General features: G+C 41.7%; 1 protein-coding gene across 1 annotated transcript in view; it reads right to left on the bottom strand.

The window, feature by feature from the left end:
- The window catches only part of COL22A1 (collagen type XXII alpha 1 chain), a 222,523-nt gene that overhangs the window by 25,537 nt on the left and 178,973 nt on the right, over positions 1–18,013 (bottom strand). Inside the window, exons 41-47 of the mRNA XM_064644186.1 lie at positions 16,564–16,641; positions 13,788–13,823; positions 12,829–12,882; positions 3,385–3,429; positions 2,926–2,973; positions 924–1,037; positions 699–752 (exon numbers count right to left, since the gene is read on the bottom strand). Coding sequence (XP_064500256.1) covers positions 699–752; positions 924–1,037; positions 2,926–2,973; positions 3,385–3,429; positions 12,829–12,882; positions 13,788–13,823; positions 16,564–16,641 — 429 coding nt within the window. The remainder of the gene's footprint in view (positions 1–698; positions 753–923; positions 1,038–2,925; positions 2,974–3,384; positions 3,430–12,828; positions 12,883–13,787; positions 13,824–16,563; positions 16,642–18,013) is intronic.

Below are 18,013 nucleotides of genomic sequence, written 5' to 3'. Positions count from 1 at the left end.
ATAAGGCAGAAGCACATAGCTGAAACAAGGAGTTCTTCCTATAACTTGTTTCAGGAAATATTCAGAGTTTGTGGATAAAACCACCATGGTAGACAGTGCACATGGAGCCCAGTAGCTCAGTGCAGCAGCCTTAATTTAAGTGGTTCCAGAACACAACATTCAAAGAGGAGAGGAACAGGCACAGTGGCTACTGCTGAGGCTTTGATTTCTTCCTCACCTGGTTTGGGTTGAAACTTACTCTCGTGTCCTTATCTGTCTTCAGAAAGGAAACGTAAAGAAACTCAATATCAAGAATCAAGCCCTTCACGTGTGTGTTTGTGTGTGAAAGGGATGGTAGAAGACACTATTGAAGTGAAACAGCGTCCATGCAGGGAGCTGTGCAGTTCTGCCTGCCCAACAGGGCACTGCTACCTCCTCACACAGAGATGGATCCCACCAAGGATCCATTATACTCACAGTGTCATAGAACGGTCTGACTTGGAAAGGACCTTAAAGAACATCTAATTCCAACCCTCCTGCCATGGGCAGGGACACCTTCCACTAAACCAGGTTGCTCAAAGCCCCATCCAGCCTGATTTTGAACACTTTCAGGGATGAGGCATTCACAGCTTCTCTGGGCACCCTGTTCCCAGACTAATTAGTGTGATTATTAGTCACAAAAAAGTTTTCATGGGACAACTGAAAAACAACCAACCAACCTTTGGGCCATCAAGCCCAGGTGGGCCTGCAGGACCTCTGGGACCAGCAACACCCTACAATGCAGAAAAGGTAGAGGTAAACACTAGTTTAGTTCACAAGTATCTAAAAAAGATTCAGTAGGTTGTTAATAAAAAAAAAAAAAAAATTAGAAACCATCAGCCATATTATAAGAAAAACAAGGTTACACCAGATCCAAGGCATGGTCACTCCCCCAGCTCTCTTACCATTTTCCCATCCTGGCCATCTCTGCCTGGTGGTCCTCGGAGACCTTTATCACCTTTGAAACCTGGGATGCCTGGCAGTCCTGGTGGGCCAGGAGGGCATTCACTGCACACATCCTTGGAAAGAACATGGAGACACACATCAGCAATAGACTTCAGGCACTTAGCAGACCCTACAGACACCCAATATGAACGCAGCACTCTGGTGCTGGTATAATATGCAAAGCTTTGCAGTTTTACCTCACTGGATAGGACTGGGGTGAATTTGCCTCACAGAACTGCACTGGGGGCAGTGTGGAGCAGAGTGAGGGGCAGCAGCTGAGCTCACACATGCTCCCATGGGGAGTTTCCTATTAGTTCTAGATCCTAACAGATCATCCAGGATCAAGAAACCAAGGAAAAACCCCTTCCTGACATGGAGGTCAGAGAGTCGCAAAGCAAGGCTAACAAGAACAACATCATTTTGAAGCTTCAAAACTACTAGAAAACTGTGTCTGCTCCACTCTGAAAGAGCTGGGTTACTGCTCAGAGGGCAGATTTCTAGGGAAAAACAGGTGCAGCACAATGTCAGAAAGGCTGTTCTGAAGGGGAAACTGTATTCAGCAGCTGGCATTGCCAAGGAGAACTCATCCGATGGAGTTTGTGAAGACTAAGTGAATGTCACAGTGTCCTGGCCAAATTTTATCATGGATAATCATTACCTCCAAACCTTCCAAAACTTTGAAGCATCATGTCAGTAGTCTTTACACTTCAGCTATCCTCAGGAAATTAAATACAGTGCTATGACATTTCCATTTCAAAGGCAGACTCCCTTCAGCAAAAGGGGAGGGAATCCTGCCCATAAGAGACAGCTCAGCACAACAGACAGATCATCAGGCTCAGAGTCAGGAGACCTTCCTACAACACCCACCTCTGTCAATGATCTGTTGTAAAATTGTGGGGCAAACTGCCTTTCTGATTCTCAGTCCCTACATGCACCTTTATCTACTTACAATGTCAGTGCTTGAGAAACACCCAGAACAGCAGAGCCCTTATTTCACCTGGAATTTCAAGGTGTTGCTTTAGACAGATCTGTACCAATCATGGAGTGAAAAAATACTAAGCAGAAAGAATGCAGAAGTGTGTTTAACCATAGCATAAGTAAAGGAAATAATTGACAGAATACCAAAATTTTGTCCTGTGCCCAAGAATGAGTGTCTTGTTCTTGTCCAGATTAGAAATCCCAAACAACACCTTACAGTGAAACTTCTAGAATCATACTGGGCTCCACAAAACAGAGACAGCTCTTCAAAGAAGTCATTTCACAGTAGCAATCTTAAAAGGGCCCTTTTGTTAATGTTGTCAGTAAAAGAAGGCAATTGTTTAGTTTGTTTTAATCAATAAGAAAGGATTTCTCGCCATATTTCAAGACAGCTTAAAAGACTCCCAACTTAGCCCACGGAAATCTGTAAAGGATTTTGCAGTCAATGCCTACCAAAGACTAACTTGTTTCCCAGAAAACTCTCTACATGGAGAGTAAAATCAGACAGAACATCACTTTTGAAACATGGGTGCTTTTGGGGTTAACTACCTTCATCCTTTCAGATGCACAGTGCAAACTAACTTTACACACACAGTTCAAAATTACTCCAGTCACTGTTGAAGATATATGTGAAAAAATCAGATTTTTATTAATTTGGTTTCCATTTTCTGGTTTGGATAATACTACTGGATAATGTTTATTTCTCCTTTGGAATGCATGCCTCTGAAATAACTGAGAAAGCCTCAAAATTTTTATAGGGATCTTTGTAGGTCATTTCACTGCTGGAGATGGCATTTTGATCTCCAGTGTGAGCTCTAATGTCCCAATACCGGTGCAAGTAGGAGACATACAAGTTTCAAACTTTGACAGATTGTTTAAAGACACCTTTTGGACTTATAGTCAGACACTTTCCCATCACAGAATGACAGTCAGGTCTGAATCAAACACACAGGTAAACTCTCACCCTCATCAAAGGCTGATTACCTTTACTAGGAGATTTATGTCCTCTGGAGAGAGCAGGGGTGGGGAACCCTGTGGAATGATAAATTCATTATCTCAGACAATTTTAAAAAGCAACAAGACATTAGATCTTTTTCCTGAATGTGCTCATTGGTTTCCCTTTCCTTGCCTAGGATTCACTGGGACAAACATGCACTTCATCACATCTGAGACGAGTTCTTGCTGAGGGCACTGCACAGTGGGGCTAAAAGGGTGCCTTTAAAATTTTGGCTTTTTACATGCAGAATATCCAGTTATTTTCGTACCATTTCAAAGTTGTCACAGATATTTTTATCATAACCCCTTAGTGGGTCTTAGTGTTTTTCCCTTTACTCTGCTGGGAAAAGCAGCAGTGGAAAAGCACCAGAGCACTCTTCTGAGTTGAGGTGTACAGGTGCAAACTCAGTTAAAAGAAAGATGTAACACAAAAATGAAGTTACATACAGGTTTTCCAGGAGGTCCTCTTTCCCCTGGACTTCCAGGTAGACCCTACAGATCAAAAGAAAGAAAAGAAATGTGAAATTATCATACAACAACTCCCAGGTTGCTCTTACACTCTGCTGACTGCTCTGGATTAGCACACATTGTACTGTCTGCTGCTCAGCAGCACTGCTCCTTGCATGTGACAAACAGTAAACTCAATACCTGCAACTTTAACATCCTCTGAACTCCTCCTAAACCTCATTTACCTACTGTGTGACCTTGCTAGATTCATTTCAGTCTCACAGAGATTGAAATTGCTTTAGTTTGTCTTCTGGTCACAGGAAACACTATGAACTGCAATAGTGTGAAGGATGAAGCTTTAAATCTCTGATGGCATCTGTAACATGCAAAATTGAGACGTTGCAAACAGGTTTGTTTGTTTGGGGAGCTGTAGTGGTTTCAGTTTTCATGAGATGACAGCATAGAAATTACCAGCATCCTTAGAATTTTAAGCCTAGAAAGTCATGGTTTGGAAAAGAGACAACTCCCACCCTGTCGTGGTTTGGACTTTGATTTTCCCCAGAGGCTGAAAAGTGGTAGACCCCAAGGGGTGGAAACCCTTGGAAGTTTTGAAGTTCTGCCCAATGGGCGCTCCTGCAGAAATGTCAACATCTCACAACCAGACCGGAAGAGAAGAGTTGTAGTTTTGGGTTGGAGAAGTGGTGGCCATGTTGTGAGCCACAAGGTAGGGGCTCTGTGCCCCTTGGGGCCCTCTGGCCCCCTCCCAGCCCCTGGCTGGGGGCTGCAGGGACCTGGAACAGCATAAAGCTGGGCTAGGTGCCTGTAGTTATACCGGGAGAATGTCTTCTCCATGGGCGCAGAACAGCAGCAGGCACTGACCAGAGAAATGGTGGCAGAGAGCCAGAGATAAGGACCTGAACTGGAGGAGCAGCAGAAACAACATGCAGCACCGCAGAGAAGGACTCCTGGAAGACAGAGCCAGGAGAAAGAGAGCCAGCAGCTGAGAGACAGAGTTTGGGGTAAGACTGTACCAGCCCCTCAAACTCCTTTGAGACCTCCTGGAAGGAGGAAGATGATGGACTCTTACTTGAAAGAGCCTTGGAGTGCTACAGCACTTACAGAGAGGAGCTGAGAAGCTCAGAGCGTCCCGGAGCTGGACCGGGACGGCCAGATGGAATGCAGGGGGAGTTGACCTTGGCTCCCCCCCCTTGCACTGCTGCCACGGTGGCAGCCTGAGAGGCAGTGGCACAGACGCCCTGCAAGCAAGGAGCTGAGTCTCCTGCAAGAGATACCAGACAGTCACGAAGACCCCCCTGTGTCTTCGTGATATGACGTGGTGATACGACCTTGTCTGGGGTTACGAAGCCCACGGAAGACCCCCTCGGTTGAGGCGATGGGGCCGGGGGAGTTTGATACCTCCCTCGTTGAATGCTGGCAGAAAGCCAGATATCAGCTGCTGCATGTGGAGAAGACAGACAGAACCTGCTGCATTAGAAGATCCTGCTGCTTAAGGACTGGAAGGGATCTGTCCTTCTTTCTCTCCTGGACTTTTATTTGGAGGGGAGAGGAGACCTGATCCACTGCAAATACTATATGTCATGTAGAGATAGTTATGATCGTGTGTATAATGTGATATGGTATTTATTTGTACAGTCACTGTAATATATTCCCTTTCCCCCACTTTGAGTCTGGTGTGTTTTGTCTGGAAAAGCCCATCTCACATTAGGTTGAGATGTGGGAGGGGGGATGGAACTAGGGAATTGGATTTGGGGACTATCTCAAACCATGACACACCCCTCAATGGGTTTCTCTTACCTGTCATTAGCAACTCATTAGTTTGTTAAAAACAAAACAAAACAAAAACCACATCTAGAGATTATTGTAATATCTTTGCATAAACTAATGCTCACATGGGAAACCAAATCTTTTGAACAGGACAGTTGGTCACTGTCCAGATGGTGACAGAAATCTTCATCGAGAGTATCCTTGCGGTGGTGTTTTAAGAGAGATTTGGTGAGATTCCCCCAAACCACTTTCTGCTAAATTCCTGTATCCACCTGGTCCATCACCCTGTGTCATCACTCAAACATATGCATGTTGTATACATACTGAGAACCTTAAAGAGCATACAAAATATCTTCCATCTATCTTAACCACATACAAAAGCTGTCCTACCTGACTATTTTTGCTTCTAATGGAACAGTTTCTACTGACCATCTGAAAGAACCTTTCTGTGTTCAGTTTTATTGATTCTGCAGCAGGTCCCATCTGGAGTGCTCTCTGGGGTGGTTCCAGATTTGTCACCCAGGGTGTTCACAGAATAGATTTGGTTGGAAGGGACCTTAAAGAATATTTTGTTTCAACCCCCTGCCATGGGCAGGACCACCTTCCACTAGACCAGATTGCTCAAAGCCCCATCCAGCCTGGCCTTGGACACTTCCAGAAATGTGTCATCTGCAGCTTCTCTGGGTAACCTGTTCCAGTGCCTCACCAACCTCACAGTAAAGAACTTCTTCCTAATATCTGATTTAAACCTACTCTCAGTTTGAAATCATTCTCCCTTGTCCTGTCACTACAGGCCCTTGTAAATAGTCTCTTTCCGTCTTTCCTGTGGGCTTCCTTCAAGTACCGGAAAACTGCAATTAGGTCACCCCAAAGCCTTCTCTTCTCCAGGCTGAACAATCCCAATTCTCTCAGCCTTTCCTCATAGGAGAGGTTGTCTATCCCTCTGATCATCTTGGTGGCCTCCTCTGGACTTGCTCCAAGAGGTTGCTGTCCATCTTGTGGTGGGAACCCCTGGGCTGGATGCAGCACTGCAGGTGGGGCCTCACCAGAAAGGAGCTGGATGGGGACAATCACCCGCCTCAACGTGCTGCCCACAGTGCTCTGGATACAGCCCAGGACTCAAATGGCTTTCTGGGCTGCATCAAAATCTGGATGATGATCAATAAAATGAATATACAAGTAGTGGCTCAGCAGGGGCTAGCTAGTTAAATCTGAGGCCATCAAAATTTTTCACCTGGAAACCTCCACTAAAAATTGATTAAATGCTTTGCTGGGATGAAGACTGGATGTTCTGTCAGTCACCTTGTCTCAGGTTAGTTTGTTGTCTCCAATCAGTTTGTTGTATTATTTATGAAGACAACCAGATGGTTAGTACTTGGCCACCTGGGGATTTATGACTGAAGCACACTGCGTGTGCTACACCACAACTAGAGCTATAGGGAAAACTTGAATTTCGTCCTTGTGTCTCACATAGTACTTAAATCCTTTATGTCTTGCTAGAGGAGAGCAAAAAAAGGAGAAAATATACCGATCATTTTCTATTCCACATTAAATGTGTCTGTGTGAGCAACAACCCTCAGCTACCTTGACTTTTTAAGAGATGAATATTAAACACAAACTGAAGTGGATCTAAAGTGGACCTGAAGTAGTACTGAAGCCCATGGATGAATGCTTGTGTCCCAAGGAACTAAACCTGCAGGGGAAGATAAAGAGAAGACAAGGTCCAAAGGAGAAGGTTAACTTATAATTCCCTACAATTGGGGAATTGAGTAAAAATAAGGAAACATTATAGCTGTTTATGGTTTTGCCTCCACCACAGAGTATCAAAGTGAATCTAGAGGACTGTGGGATGTTTGCAAAGTCCCCTGTCTTTCACAGGTACTAATTGTCAGGTCATGCTTTTGGCATCCTCTTCACTGTGGTTCTCAGCCACTTCTGCAAGTGGGAAGAGGGCTGACTAAATAGCAATTAAACAGGTCTTATATTCCCAGATCTACTGTGTTCAGGAAGACTCACACAGCACTTTCTTTAGAAAGTGTGATGGAAAGCAGAGACTTGAACCATGAGAATAATCCTGTATCAAAAAGGAACACAGAAAAGACAGTTCAGAAATGTCTTTCATGCTGAGTAGTAGCACAGCTATAAATAAACTATTTCTGCCATAGGGCTCACTGACAGCCTTTTACTTTGGGATCTGAAACATGAACAAGGCACTTGCAGTGTAATTTGGGTATTTAAAGAAGATTTTTTTAAAGAGTATAGGAAAAGACTTCTTAGTTATGTGAAAAGGCACACAAGAAGATAGTGAATAAAACTGAAATCCTTGGGAAGATTTAAGCACAGCTATGATATCCACATGGTATCAGATTGCCTTGAGACAAAAAGGGATGGACCTACTTTCTTGCACGCTGTATGATGTAAATGAGACAGAAAAAGAGATTAAGTTCTGTGCCATGGCTGACAAACCAGAAAAACACTGAATTCCCAGGAAAAGTCACACAACTGAAAGGTACAAAACTGCAAACAGAGAATACCCTTTGAAGAATGCTTCTCTGAACCAAAAAGAAAAAAACAGATGTAGGATGATGGCACTTCAGCACAGTGCATTGTCAGAGGACAGGCAAATGGAAGCATAATCCAAAGTAAAGGAAAGATTGTTGTTCTATAGAGGCCTGGAGTTAGAAAAGGCTGACAAAAAGGGTCAAGCTGCAAGCATAGAATCATAGAATCAGAATATCCTGAGTTGGAAGGGACGGACAAAGACTGAGTTCAACTCCTGGCCCTGCACAGGAAAATCCCAAGATCACATCATGAGCCTGAGAGCATTTTCCAAACATGTCTTGAACTCTGTCAGGCTTGGTGACCACTTCCCTGAGAAGCCAGTTCCAGTGTCTGGCCACCATCTGGGCAAAGAACCTTTTCCTAATATCCAACCTAAACCTTCCCTGGCACGTTTTCAAATTACCCAGAGCAGAATCAAAATGCTAGAATGATAACAGGGAGGATATAAATGCATCTGACAAGCTAATAGGAGAGGAAACTGGAAAAGAGAAATCCAGAAAATTAAAATTAAAAAAAAAAAAAGAAGAAGAAATTAGTCTGACCAAAAAACTACATGGTACTGAAAAGAAATGCTGCTATCATGATGTGGGAAAACATGCAGATCCAAATAACAACCAGTGTTGAAAAGCTTGTAAAGTTTGAACACTTCCAGGAACTTGCAGCCAACAGTGGCTGGCACAAAGTGGAATTTCCAATGAGTGGTACAGCACACCAATATAGGGAAAAAATGTCAGCAATGAGGAGCTGTGATGCACAGGATTCAGAGTATCAGTCTGCAAAATCTGACACATAGGAATGATTGTTAACTGGGAACTGAGGGAAACTGTGATGATGTTATGCTGAAAAATGATGCTCAGGTAAGTGGTGCATGGGAAAATACATGACTTAAAGAAAATCTATAACGAAACACATAAGTATATAAGGAAACTGTGTAAGTCACACAGGCTTAAGGTGGGATAGTTCTATTACACAACTGAAAATTAAACTTGAAATGCAATAATTTAAATAGGTTATAAGTTACAGCAATAAAGAGACAAGAGGAGGTTTAATAAGTGTATTCTGGTTTGGGGTGTAACTACCCTAAAAGTACTGAGAAAAGCTCCTTGTAACTGTCCCTCTAAGTGCAGAGGAAAATCAACCTCCGAAAAGAAAACCCTGCTTTTCAAATCCAATGACAGTAATATATGCATCCACAAAGGTTTTGTAATTATGAAAGTAAACTCAGGGGAAGATTAACTTCCCAGTAATGCTGAAACTTAGTTACCATGAATAATTAAACTAATTAAATATTGATTAATTAAATGTTTATGTTAATTAAAATTATCATAATCAAAGTACAGAAAGGGCCTATTAAACAGGTGCCCTCACTGCTAATAGTAGGATAAGAGAATGTCTCATTCAGATTATTTCCTAATTTAAGAGCACTAAGTAGTTATGTTGAACAGAAACATTTTATCTCTCAGCAGACAGTCAGAGGATGATTCCCAAAACATGCAGTGTAAGGGTATTTGGCCAGAGAGTGTCTGCTCCTTTGGGAGTATCTGGTCAAAGACCTTTTTTCAATGCAACAAGGGAAAATAAGGAAAAAGACATAAATTAGAACATCAAGGACACAAACCTGACCAACAAATAAGGATGGCAGTGATGGGAACCAAATCTGGAAATTCACACTAATTGATGAATGCATGTGGAAGTGTGAGGAGGCTTATTCCAGCAAGATTATCTGATCCAGGACCTTGTCAATTGGGAAATTAAGGGAAAAGGAGGAAATCAGAAACTAAATATGCCAAGACAGACAAAACAAGAAACAAATCTTGTCACACACCAATTGATGGGCTATCAGGAAACCACAGGTTGCACTTCCAGGGAGACCAGTCTGGACTTTGCAAGTGATAAGATTGTAAACCAGGGTGACTCTGAACTGGGAGGGGTGCAGGAATTGGTAGAGCTGGGGAGATGCATGAGGGGCTGTGCAGGAGAATGGACAGTAGAGAGTAACAGACGGGTAGACAGAAAAGGGTGTAACAGAGGACTGGTCACATATAAAAAGGTGCTGGTGGATGCATTTGATTGACTGAGCTCTGCACCTCATCACCATGGTTTGTCCTATGGTCTTATATCTTCCTATAAACTTTTCACAGAATCATAGAATGGTTGAGCTTAAAGATAATCCAACTCTCCTCCCATGGCCAGGGATACCTTCTATTAGACCAGGTTGCTCAAAGCCCCACCCAACCAGGTCTTGAACAATTTCAGGGATGGGGCATCCACGGCTTCTCTGGGCATCCTGTGCCAGTGCCTCACTATATGCACAGTAAGGAATTTCTTCCTAATATCTAATTTAAATCTACCTATCAGTCAGGAGGGACCTGATCTGCAGCAGCTGGAGTTGACAGCCATGCATATAACATTATTTAACATGTAGAAATATTTTTTTATAATTCTCAGACCAGGAGTTTGGCCAGTTTCTCTGACAGAAGGTACTTAAGGCTACACTATTTTAATACTGCAGATTAAAATCTGATTTGGATTATATTTTTCCAAAAGCAAGTCATTTTTTTAAGTGACTGAGGGCATTAAAGCAGGCAAAATATACAGTAGTTCTGTTACAGAACAAATTAGTTGTATCATCAGGAATAACAAAGACCTAAAAAACTCCACTTTCGGGCTTTAATAATCAGAGCTTTAGTTAATCAGAAAAAAGAAAAAAGGCAATTAAAGATAAGAAAATAATCTATATGGGAGAAGAAAATATCTCCCAACTTTGTTCCAGAATAAGAGAATTTGTAGGGCTTTATGGACACAATGAACTCCACAGGAAAAATAAATACCAAGCCTTTTGCAAAGAGGAACAGAACAAGGCCAAACCAGCACAACTGTACTGCACACCTAGACAAGCATTTTCAAAACCTAAATTTTAATAAAACAAGACACTGTCCTGAGAACTCTTGATATTTGATTGAATTGCCAACAGATATTTCAAAAGGTGACCCTGAGCAGAGCTATCAGAAAAAAAAAAAGGCACATGCTTTTAGGGCACTAGAAAAAAGTTAGAAGATAGTCATGTAAAAAAAATGAATTTATTCACCTATGTGAGATAATTCTAGTCAAAACTATTGCAAAAGAAGTATTGACTCTTTCACCTTCCCAAATACAATTGTAAATCTGTTTTGCAGTGTCAGAGAGTACAACAGCTTATGGCAGACACTTCCACAAGCATCTGATGAGCTTGCAACTGGAAAAAACAATGAAAAGAATAATTTAATGTATGTAAATGTGATTTAAAAGATTTTTTCTGCCTCAGAAAAAAACATGGAACACATTTGTAAAGGCCACAGCAAAATACAAGACTGAGGCAAGTCATTAAGGCAATTGACACTGAATGGCTTGGGAGTTGCATGGCAAATTCATATTAGCAATTCAAATTGGAGTTTTCCTAACTGATGCCATCCTGTTTGAACACAGCAGAGTACAAAAATGGGCACGCTTCAGAGAATGCAGGAACACTTCATTGGTATCCAAGAGGGCATAAACAGAACAAAAAATACTCTGTACTAGTTAAATGAAAATGGAGATCAAGAAACTGTGAATGCATGATCTTGTCAAAATAGGTTATCCCTGCTGTAACACCAGAAATGCTGGAATGTGCAGTAAGTGTGGAGAATGTGTTTTACAAGTACCACGAGGAATGGTTCTGTTTGACTTAATCTTCTGCAGGAGAAAAAAAAAAAGTTGTAAAGACTGCAGTGCTGCCTCTCCAAGAGCTGACCAGTTAACACTGGTCTGAGAAGAGTCACAGACACTGAAAAGCTGCCTCTGGCACTTGCCTCACACAACACAGTTGTAATAAACCCATCTATCATATCTCATGTTTAAAACCTCTTGGTTAAAAATCTCAGCCATCTGAAGCAAGGTGAGGAGATCTACAGACAGTCAGCAGGACACAATCAATCCCACATCTGTAGCTGCTCGGGGACACAGGGTGATGGAGGCAAAGGACCATTTCTACTATCGTGGGCTGTGGAAGAATATCCCGACATTATCATTCATCTGGTGACCAAGTACAGAATAACAGAATTATAAAATCATAGAATGGTTTGGGTTGAAAGGGACCTTAAAGATCATCTCATTCCAGTTCCCTGCCATGGGCAGGGACATCTTCCACTAGACCAGGTTGCTCAGAGCCCCAGGGCCTTGAAAACTTCCAGGAATGGGGGCATCCACAACCCCTCTGGGCAACAAGTAGGTGGGCAGAAAACTTTTAGGCCACCTGATGTATGTCAATAAAGCCACACTAGAGCTGAAAATTGCTTGTTGTGGAGTTAGTGGAAACTGGTACCCATTTCAGACATAAAACATCAGCATCATGAAACAGTGCTGAGAAGGAGAGTTACAGAAGGTCACGGCCCCATCCCCACATTGTTCCCTCAACAGGCACAAATCCAAAGATCAAGGCTTTCAAAATCTTCAGAGCCTCCGTCAGAGGACTGGTTTCCACATCACAGAGAAAAAAATGCTCCTCTTTCTGATTCAGCACTGCAAGAGAATCAGGCAGTGAGAGGGGACAGTTTTCCAGCTGGGACTCTGCCACTTTCCTCTCTATTCCTCAGTTCCATGACTCACCCACTGAGACAGCAGGAGAGAGGACAATGTACCAAGAGGTTAAAATGTCATCCAACATGAACAATAGCAGCAGCGAAATGAACTCATAAAGAACTTTTTTCAACAGCTGTGGCCCTGTTTTCATAGAAATACTACAGGGGTACTTATCTCAGAGACTTCTAAGAAGTTCCTAGACAGCTTAACAACCATCTTTTTCCAGTGTAGAATCATTCCCCAGTGTATGCTGCCATTCTCCAGTGTCATTTTAAAATGGTTCAGTGGTGAAGTCCATCACTTTCCTTGAGGCAATCCTTATCCCAACTATTTTCCCATCTGACATCCTAACTTGTAAGAGCTCCACTTCTGTCAATCATCTCCCTTAGACCATCCTAGTAACACTCAGTGATTGCAGTTGACTGTAAGCATAAATTTTCAGAAATATTAGATTCAAGCATTGACAAATTTATTGAGCACTTAGACTTTTTTTTTACTTACATCTTGCCCAGGAGGCCCCTGTGGTCCAGGGATACCAGGAACACCACGGGGACCCTGGAAGTGAGGGAACAGACAAACTCAATAACATGAACAGCATTTATGAAGTGCCTCTTAGCTGAAGAAAAGAAATCCTCAACCTAATAGTTATTGAGGTAAAATTAACTAGCAGTTAAACAACTGTGAGAGAGTTTAAGAAAAAATATAATTAAACCTCACAATGCACTATTCCAGTATCCATCATTTCTGTGCCTCAAAGGACTTGATGAGCATCTCTGAAATCAAATTTCACATACATCAACTGGAAAGATAATAATGACTCTTTATAGGAGGCAAGTTTTTGAACAGGGAGAAAATATGAGTGAGCACAGGAAGGCAGAGGAGAAAAGAAGGTCCAGCTCCTCAGTGCCAAGCTATCTCACTGGCTAGGACTGGCTGTTGTGCTGGAAATTCATGCCAGTGTCTGTGAGAACATGGTACAGTTATCTGTTTCACAACAATGGATTGCGTCCTTGTAAAACTGAATGTTGAGAAACTAATTGTGTTTGGTGAATACCAAAATCTGTAAGATTTCAGTAAGAAAAATGCTTAAAAACTGTTTATTTAAAACCTTTGAGGCTGTGGCTATAAGGCATAGAAATGTGTCCTGAATTATGTGCCTTGATATAATTTTTTGAATGAAGGGTGAAAAAGTAACTGAATCTTTCTCTTGTAGGATTATTGACACATAAGAAAAAGTTGTCTCCAGGCCAAGACTCTCAATCAACTCTTTCTCACAACATAGGAGACAAGGACCTGGTAATGCACAAGTCCCCTTTGGAGGGTCAGCCACTCTGTGACCAACTCTCAGGCAAAACCAAATTAATTACATATACCTTCATGAAATCACTGGTAGAAACATATTTACTATGGTTACCCCCCTCCCCATAAAATTTGGGTATAGCTAGAAAGACATACTGTACCAGTGACCCTTTGTCTCCTGGGGGTCCTGCAGGGCCCTGCAAACAGAAAAGACACAGCAATAAAACCACCTAAAATTAACATCCCCCTTTGTCTGATCAGGGAGGGCCCTGAAGCATTAAGGGATTATTTTCTGCATTGGTCTACGTGGCTGTGCACAGGAGTGTGTGTGCACTGAATATGCCCTTTGACAATCCATGCTCAGCCTTGCCCCTGGCCGGCTCTGGGGACACAGAACCACACAGAAACACAACATCTGTTGGGCTGGGACATCCCATAGGACCTCTGAGCTCTTCAGTTTAGATCAAAGCAAGAAGTCTAGTGGTCTTGTATATTCTATCTGTTTGGGGATGCAGCTTAAAAAGGAGCAGCTGAGTAGAGTGAGGTACTAGAAAGTACTCACTTCTGAAGGAACACCACAGAAGTGGTGCAGTACCTGTATCCAGCACAGATGAATCAATCTGGTATCCCAAACACACACAAAACAAGGCTTATCCTCACATCCTTGGGGCTGTGTTTGAATTAACTGGCTCACACTATAACTCCTCTCCTTTTTCTTCCTGTTTCAGGCACAGTAACTCACTAATCCTCATACAGTCCTCCATGCACGACACCTTAATGCTGCGCTCAAGCAACAGCTGAATGCATAATTCTGAACCCATGGTAATATCAACAGGGCAAAGCAGGGCAAGATAAAAACCTTTCTACTTATTCAGCACACAGACCCATTGGGCAACTTCAGCATAAACATGTGAATTCACCCCAGTTCTCCAAGCAGTCCCCTCTTCTGTTGGGAAGAACACACTGCTAATGCTTGAGTTTATGGCTCAATGTTATGTCAATTGTAACTCAATACTTTAACAGACAAGGTAAAAATAAATCCTCATCTATATATACTTTTTGTGCAGGGAGCAAAGCCTGAGAGAGGTAAAGGGCACAGTAGGAAATAGGGAGAGTTTTTCAATTAAAAAGAGTGGCTGGCTTGCAGCTCTGAAGCTGAAGTATTATAAACACAATTTTGTTACATTGCTAAAAGAGTAGAGACTGACACTTTTAATTCAGTGTATAATATGCTCTGAAGCAGCTCCACTGATTTTATTCTGGTTTTTTGTTTGATTTTTTTTTTTCTGTGGAATTCAGCCTGATAGATTCGGGGTTATGCAGTGGTTTTTATAAATTCCAGAGTCTGTGCACTGGACCTAAGGTTATGATGGAAAAAACAGTGGAAAAAACCCCATTATAGTCGTCATTTGGTTTTGTGGGGTTTTTTTAAGTATTTAATGAGGCAGATTAAATAAATAAAACTTATATGAGAGTGTGGTGTGTAGGTGGCTATACATCCTGACAGTGGGCAAATAACAATGACACAAAAAAAAAGCAATCTACTGGTGTGAGACAAGTGATCTCTGCATTTGTAGTCAAGTTCTTAGTCATTTGTTTTCCAGGATACGAGGATGCTAAAGCCCCAATGAAGAATAACTTTGTCATCTTGTGTACATCAGGATGCAGAAGTGAACTCATTTAACCCTGTACTGAATCTAAAAATCTGTGATTAAGAACCACTCACAAGCTAGTGACTTTCCAACAAGCCAGATACTCATTTGTTAACTTAATTTTGGTTTTAATATTAATGACTGAACACTAAGAAATGCAGGAACACCACTGCTGTTTAGATAAATCTTAACAAATGACACCCAGCTAATCTTCAGTCATTGGTAACCCCATGACTACCATGAAAGCCATGACACAGTCACAGTGTGAAACATGACTGACCCAATCTGCTTTAACTAAGATAGAATTCAACATGGTGAAAGCAAATATTAAGTGTCAGTATTGCCGAGCAATACTACTTGTCATTTCAAGGCAATTCCCTGTACTGACTGGGAAAATTATATCTAGATAAACAGAGCATTGATAGCCAAACATTTACTGATTGGTACAGGATCATGGTATGTACAAGGTATTGTAAAAGAATAAAACAATGCAAGATTTCAGATGTCTTCTAGTAATTATAGCTAGAAAAAGAGTTTGCTTTCTCCGGAACATATTTCAGTAGCAAATTCAGTGCAAATCTGGAGGTCTCTGGGCAGGGCTATAGCCACAACACTCCCAAATCTCCCTCATCTCAAGAGGAGTTGTGCATAAGAAGTACTGGAGTGATCAAACCCCAGAAATGGGAAAATTCAAATTTTCCAGAGCAGACTCTCAGATTCACGTTGTGACCTACTAATATGCAGGAGATGAGGGAGGAGCCAGATGGGGTCCAACTAACTAAATGTTTGTGGGAAATTATGGGAATGATGGCCCTTTTGGAACATAGCAATTTAAGCAATCTGATTTTGTATTTTGCTATCAGAGTGTCATTACGTCACTGATGTGGGCATGTGTGTCACAGTCATCCCTCCAAACAGGGTAACAGCAAGGTTACATCTGTCCAGTACACCAGAGCTGCTGGCTCAGCACAGATCTCCACTCACATCCACAGCCAGCGTGTCAGGATGATGCAGAAAATTCAGGAGTGACAGCCAGTGATACTAATGATTCCAATAGCAGTTTTTCTACCTCTTGGTTTCAACTAAAACTGAATACATTAGGAGCCCTCAACAACAGTTGTGTGATATCTGAGTCATGAATGGCAGTCTCTGGACTAGTCTGAAATTTGCACCTTTAGAAGGTAAGATGTCCCACAGGCACAGTTGAGTACAGGCAACACATTCCTTAGGTGGTAATGGGTAATTTTTCACCTTGTTACAGGTTGCAGCAGAATCTGCTACTTACAGGAGGTCCAGCCAGGCCGATTCCTGGCACACCTCTGTCTCCTGGCTGTCCAGGTAGGCCAGGAGCTCCCCTTTCACCCTGAAAAAAAGGAATAATTTAAAGGCTTTGTGCACTGATGAGAAAATGTGCTGAAATGTAATCAGGTTGTAGAACGTCGCACTGATACATCCTGACCTGATTCTGCCCACAGAGGAACAATATCAGGCTGTGGTAGGAAGGGTGACCTGGCACAGTTAATGTCTCATCATGCCAAGAAAACTGTCCTCTTCTATCACAGGAGCCCCAGCCCATCTCTGAGAGCACTCACACAACATCAGAGTGTGCCACGTCATATGTGAGTGGGAACACAACCTCTGTAACTATTTTTCATTTATTTTAGTGCACAGCATCCAATTCCCTGCATTTCACAGAATCATCAAGGTTGGAAGAGACCTTCAAGACCATCTAGTCCAACCATGAACCCAAGACCACCTTAATCACCTCTAAACTATATTCCCTAGAGCCACATCCAGATGCCTCCTGAATACTTCCAGTGACAGTGACTTCATCGGGGTATCAGGAACTCTTCTTGGCTTGGGGAAGCACTAAGCACTATAATACACTTTTGGCTCATTCTGTTTCTATGGTAGATGGCTAAGTCACAAAAATTGCCAAATACAGATTGCTTATCTGGGGAAGACAGAATTAAGGGTGTTTTATTACATCCTAATGTACTCCTTTCCTTTACCAGCATAGACCTACTCACAGTAACGTATGAAATTCTTCTGGTGAAAAATAATTCCACACTTCAACCACTCTCTCTTGAGCACTGTACTACAAAAGGAGAGCCCTCCACTCTAGAAAACAGGATTTTCGAAGCAAAACCTGATTAGCACAGAAAACAACTTGACTCTGTTCAATGGACACTGCAGACAGAGGGCTAAGAAAGAATTCAGTTACAATACTTTAACATCTGTTTTCTAGTTATAAGGAGAAATCAATAAGACTTTTATGGATTGCATTGCAGGTGTAAGATGTGATCTCACATTTTTAGAAAATTTATAAAAATTAATCTCATTTATGCCATTTATTACATTATTTCTAGCTGTATAGAAAGAATCATGATACAAAAATTGTTACCTGTGGATTCTACCCACCCAAATTTCCATCTACAATAGCTCCTATTTTTTCCCTTTCTTTCTTCTTAAACTAATCTTATTCCATCAAGAAACAATACTGCTAGGACAGTGAGAAAAATTATATTCTGATTACTTCAAACACTCCAGCAGATCCCTTCTCTGCTATTTTATTCAAGAAGATAACTTCAATACAAAAAGTTCAATAGTATTTTCTGTGCACAATTAAGATTCTTACCTTCTTCTGTGGATATTGAATAGAATATTTCATGAGATTGCTTTTAGTGTTTTTTTCTGATTTTTATGTTAATTCTCTGTCTATTTGTGTGTGTCTT

Source organism: Pseudopipra pipra, chromosome 1 (genome assembly GCF_036250125.1).
Source record: "Pseudopipra pipra isolate bDixPip1 chromosome 1, bDixPip1.hap1, whole genome shotgun sequence".
In the NCBI taxonomy this organism is placed as follows: domain Eukaryota; kingdom Metazoa; phylum Chordata; class Aves; order Passeriformes; family Pipridae; genus Pseudopipra; species Pseudopipra pipra.
The sequence above is the reverse complement of the archived record's forward strand: the minus strand, read 5'-3'. Positions and strand labels throughout refer to the sequence as shown.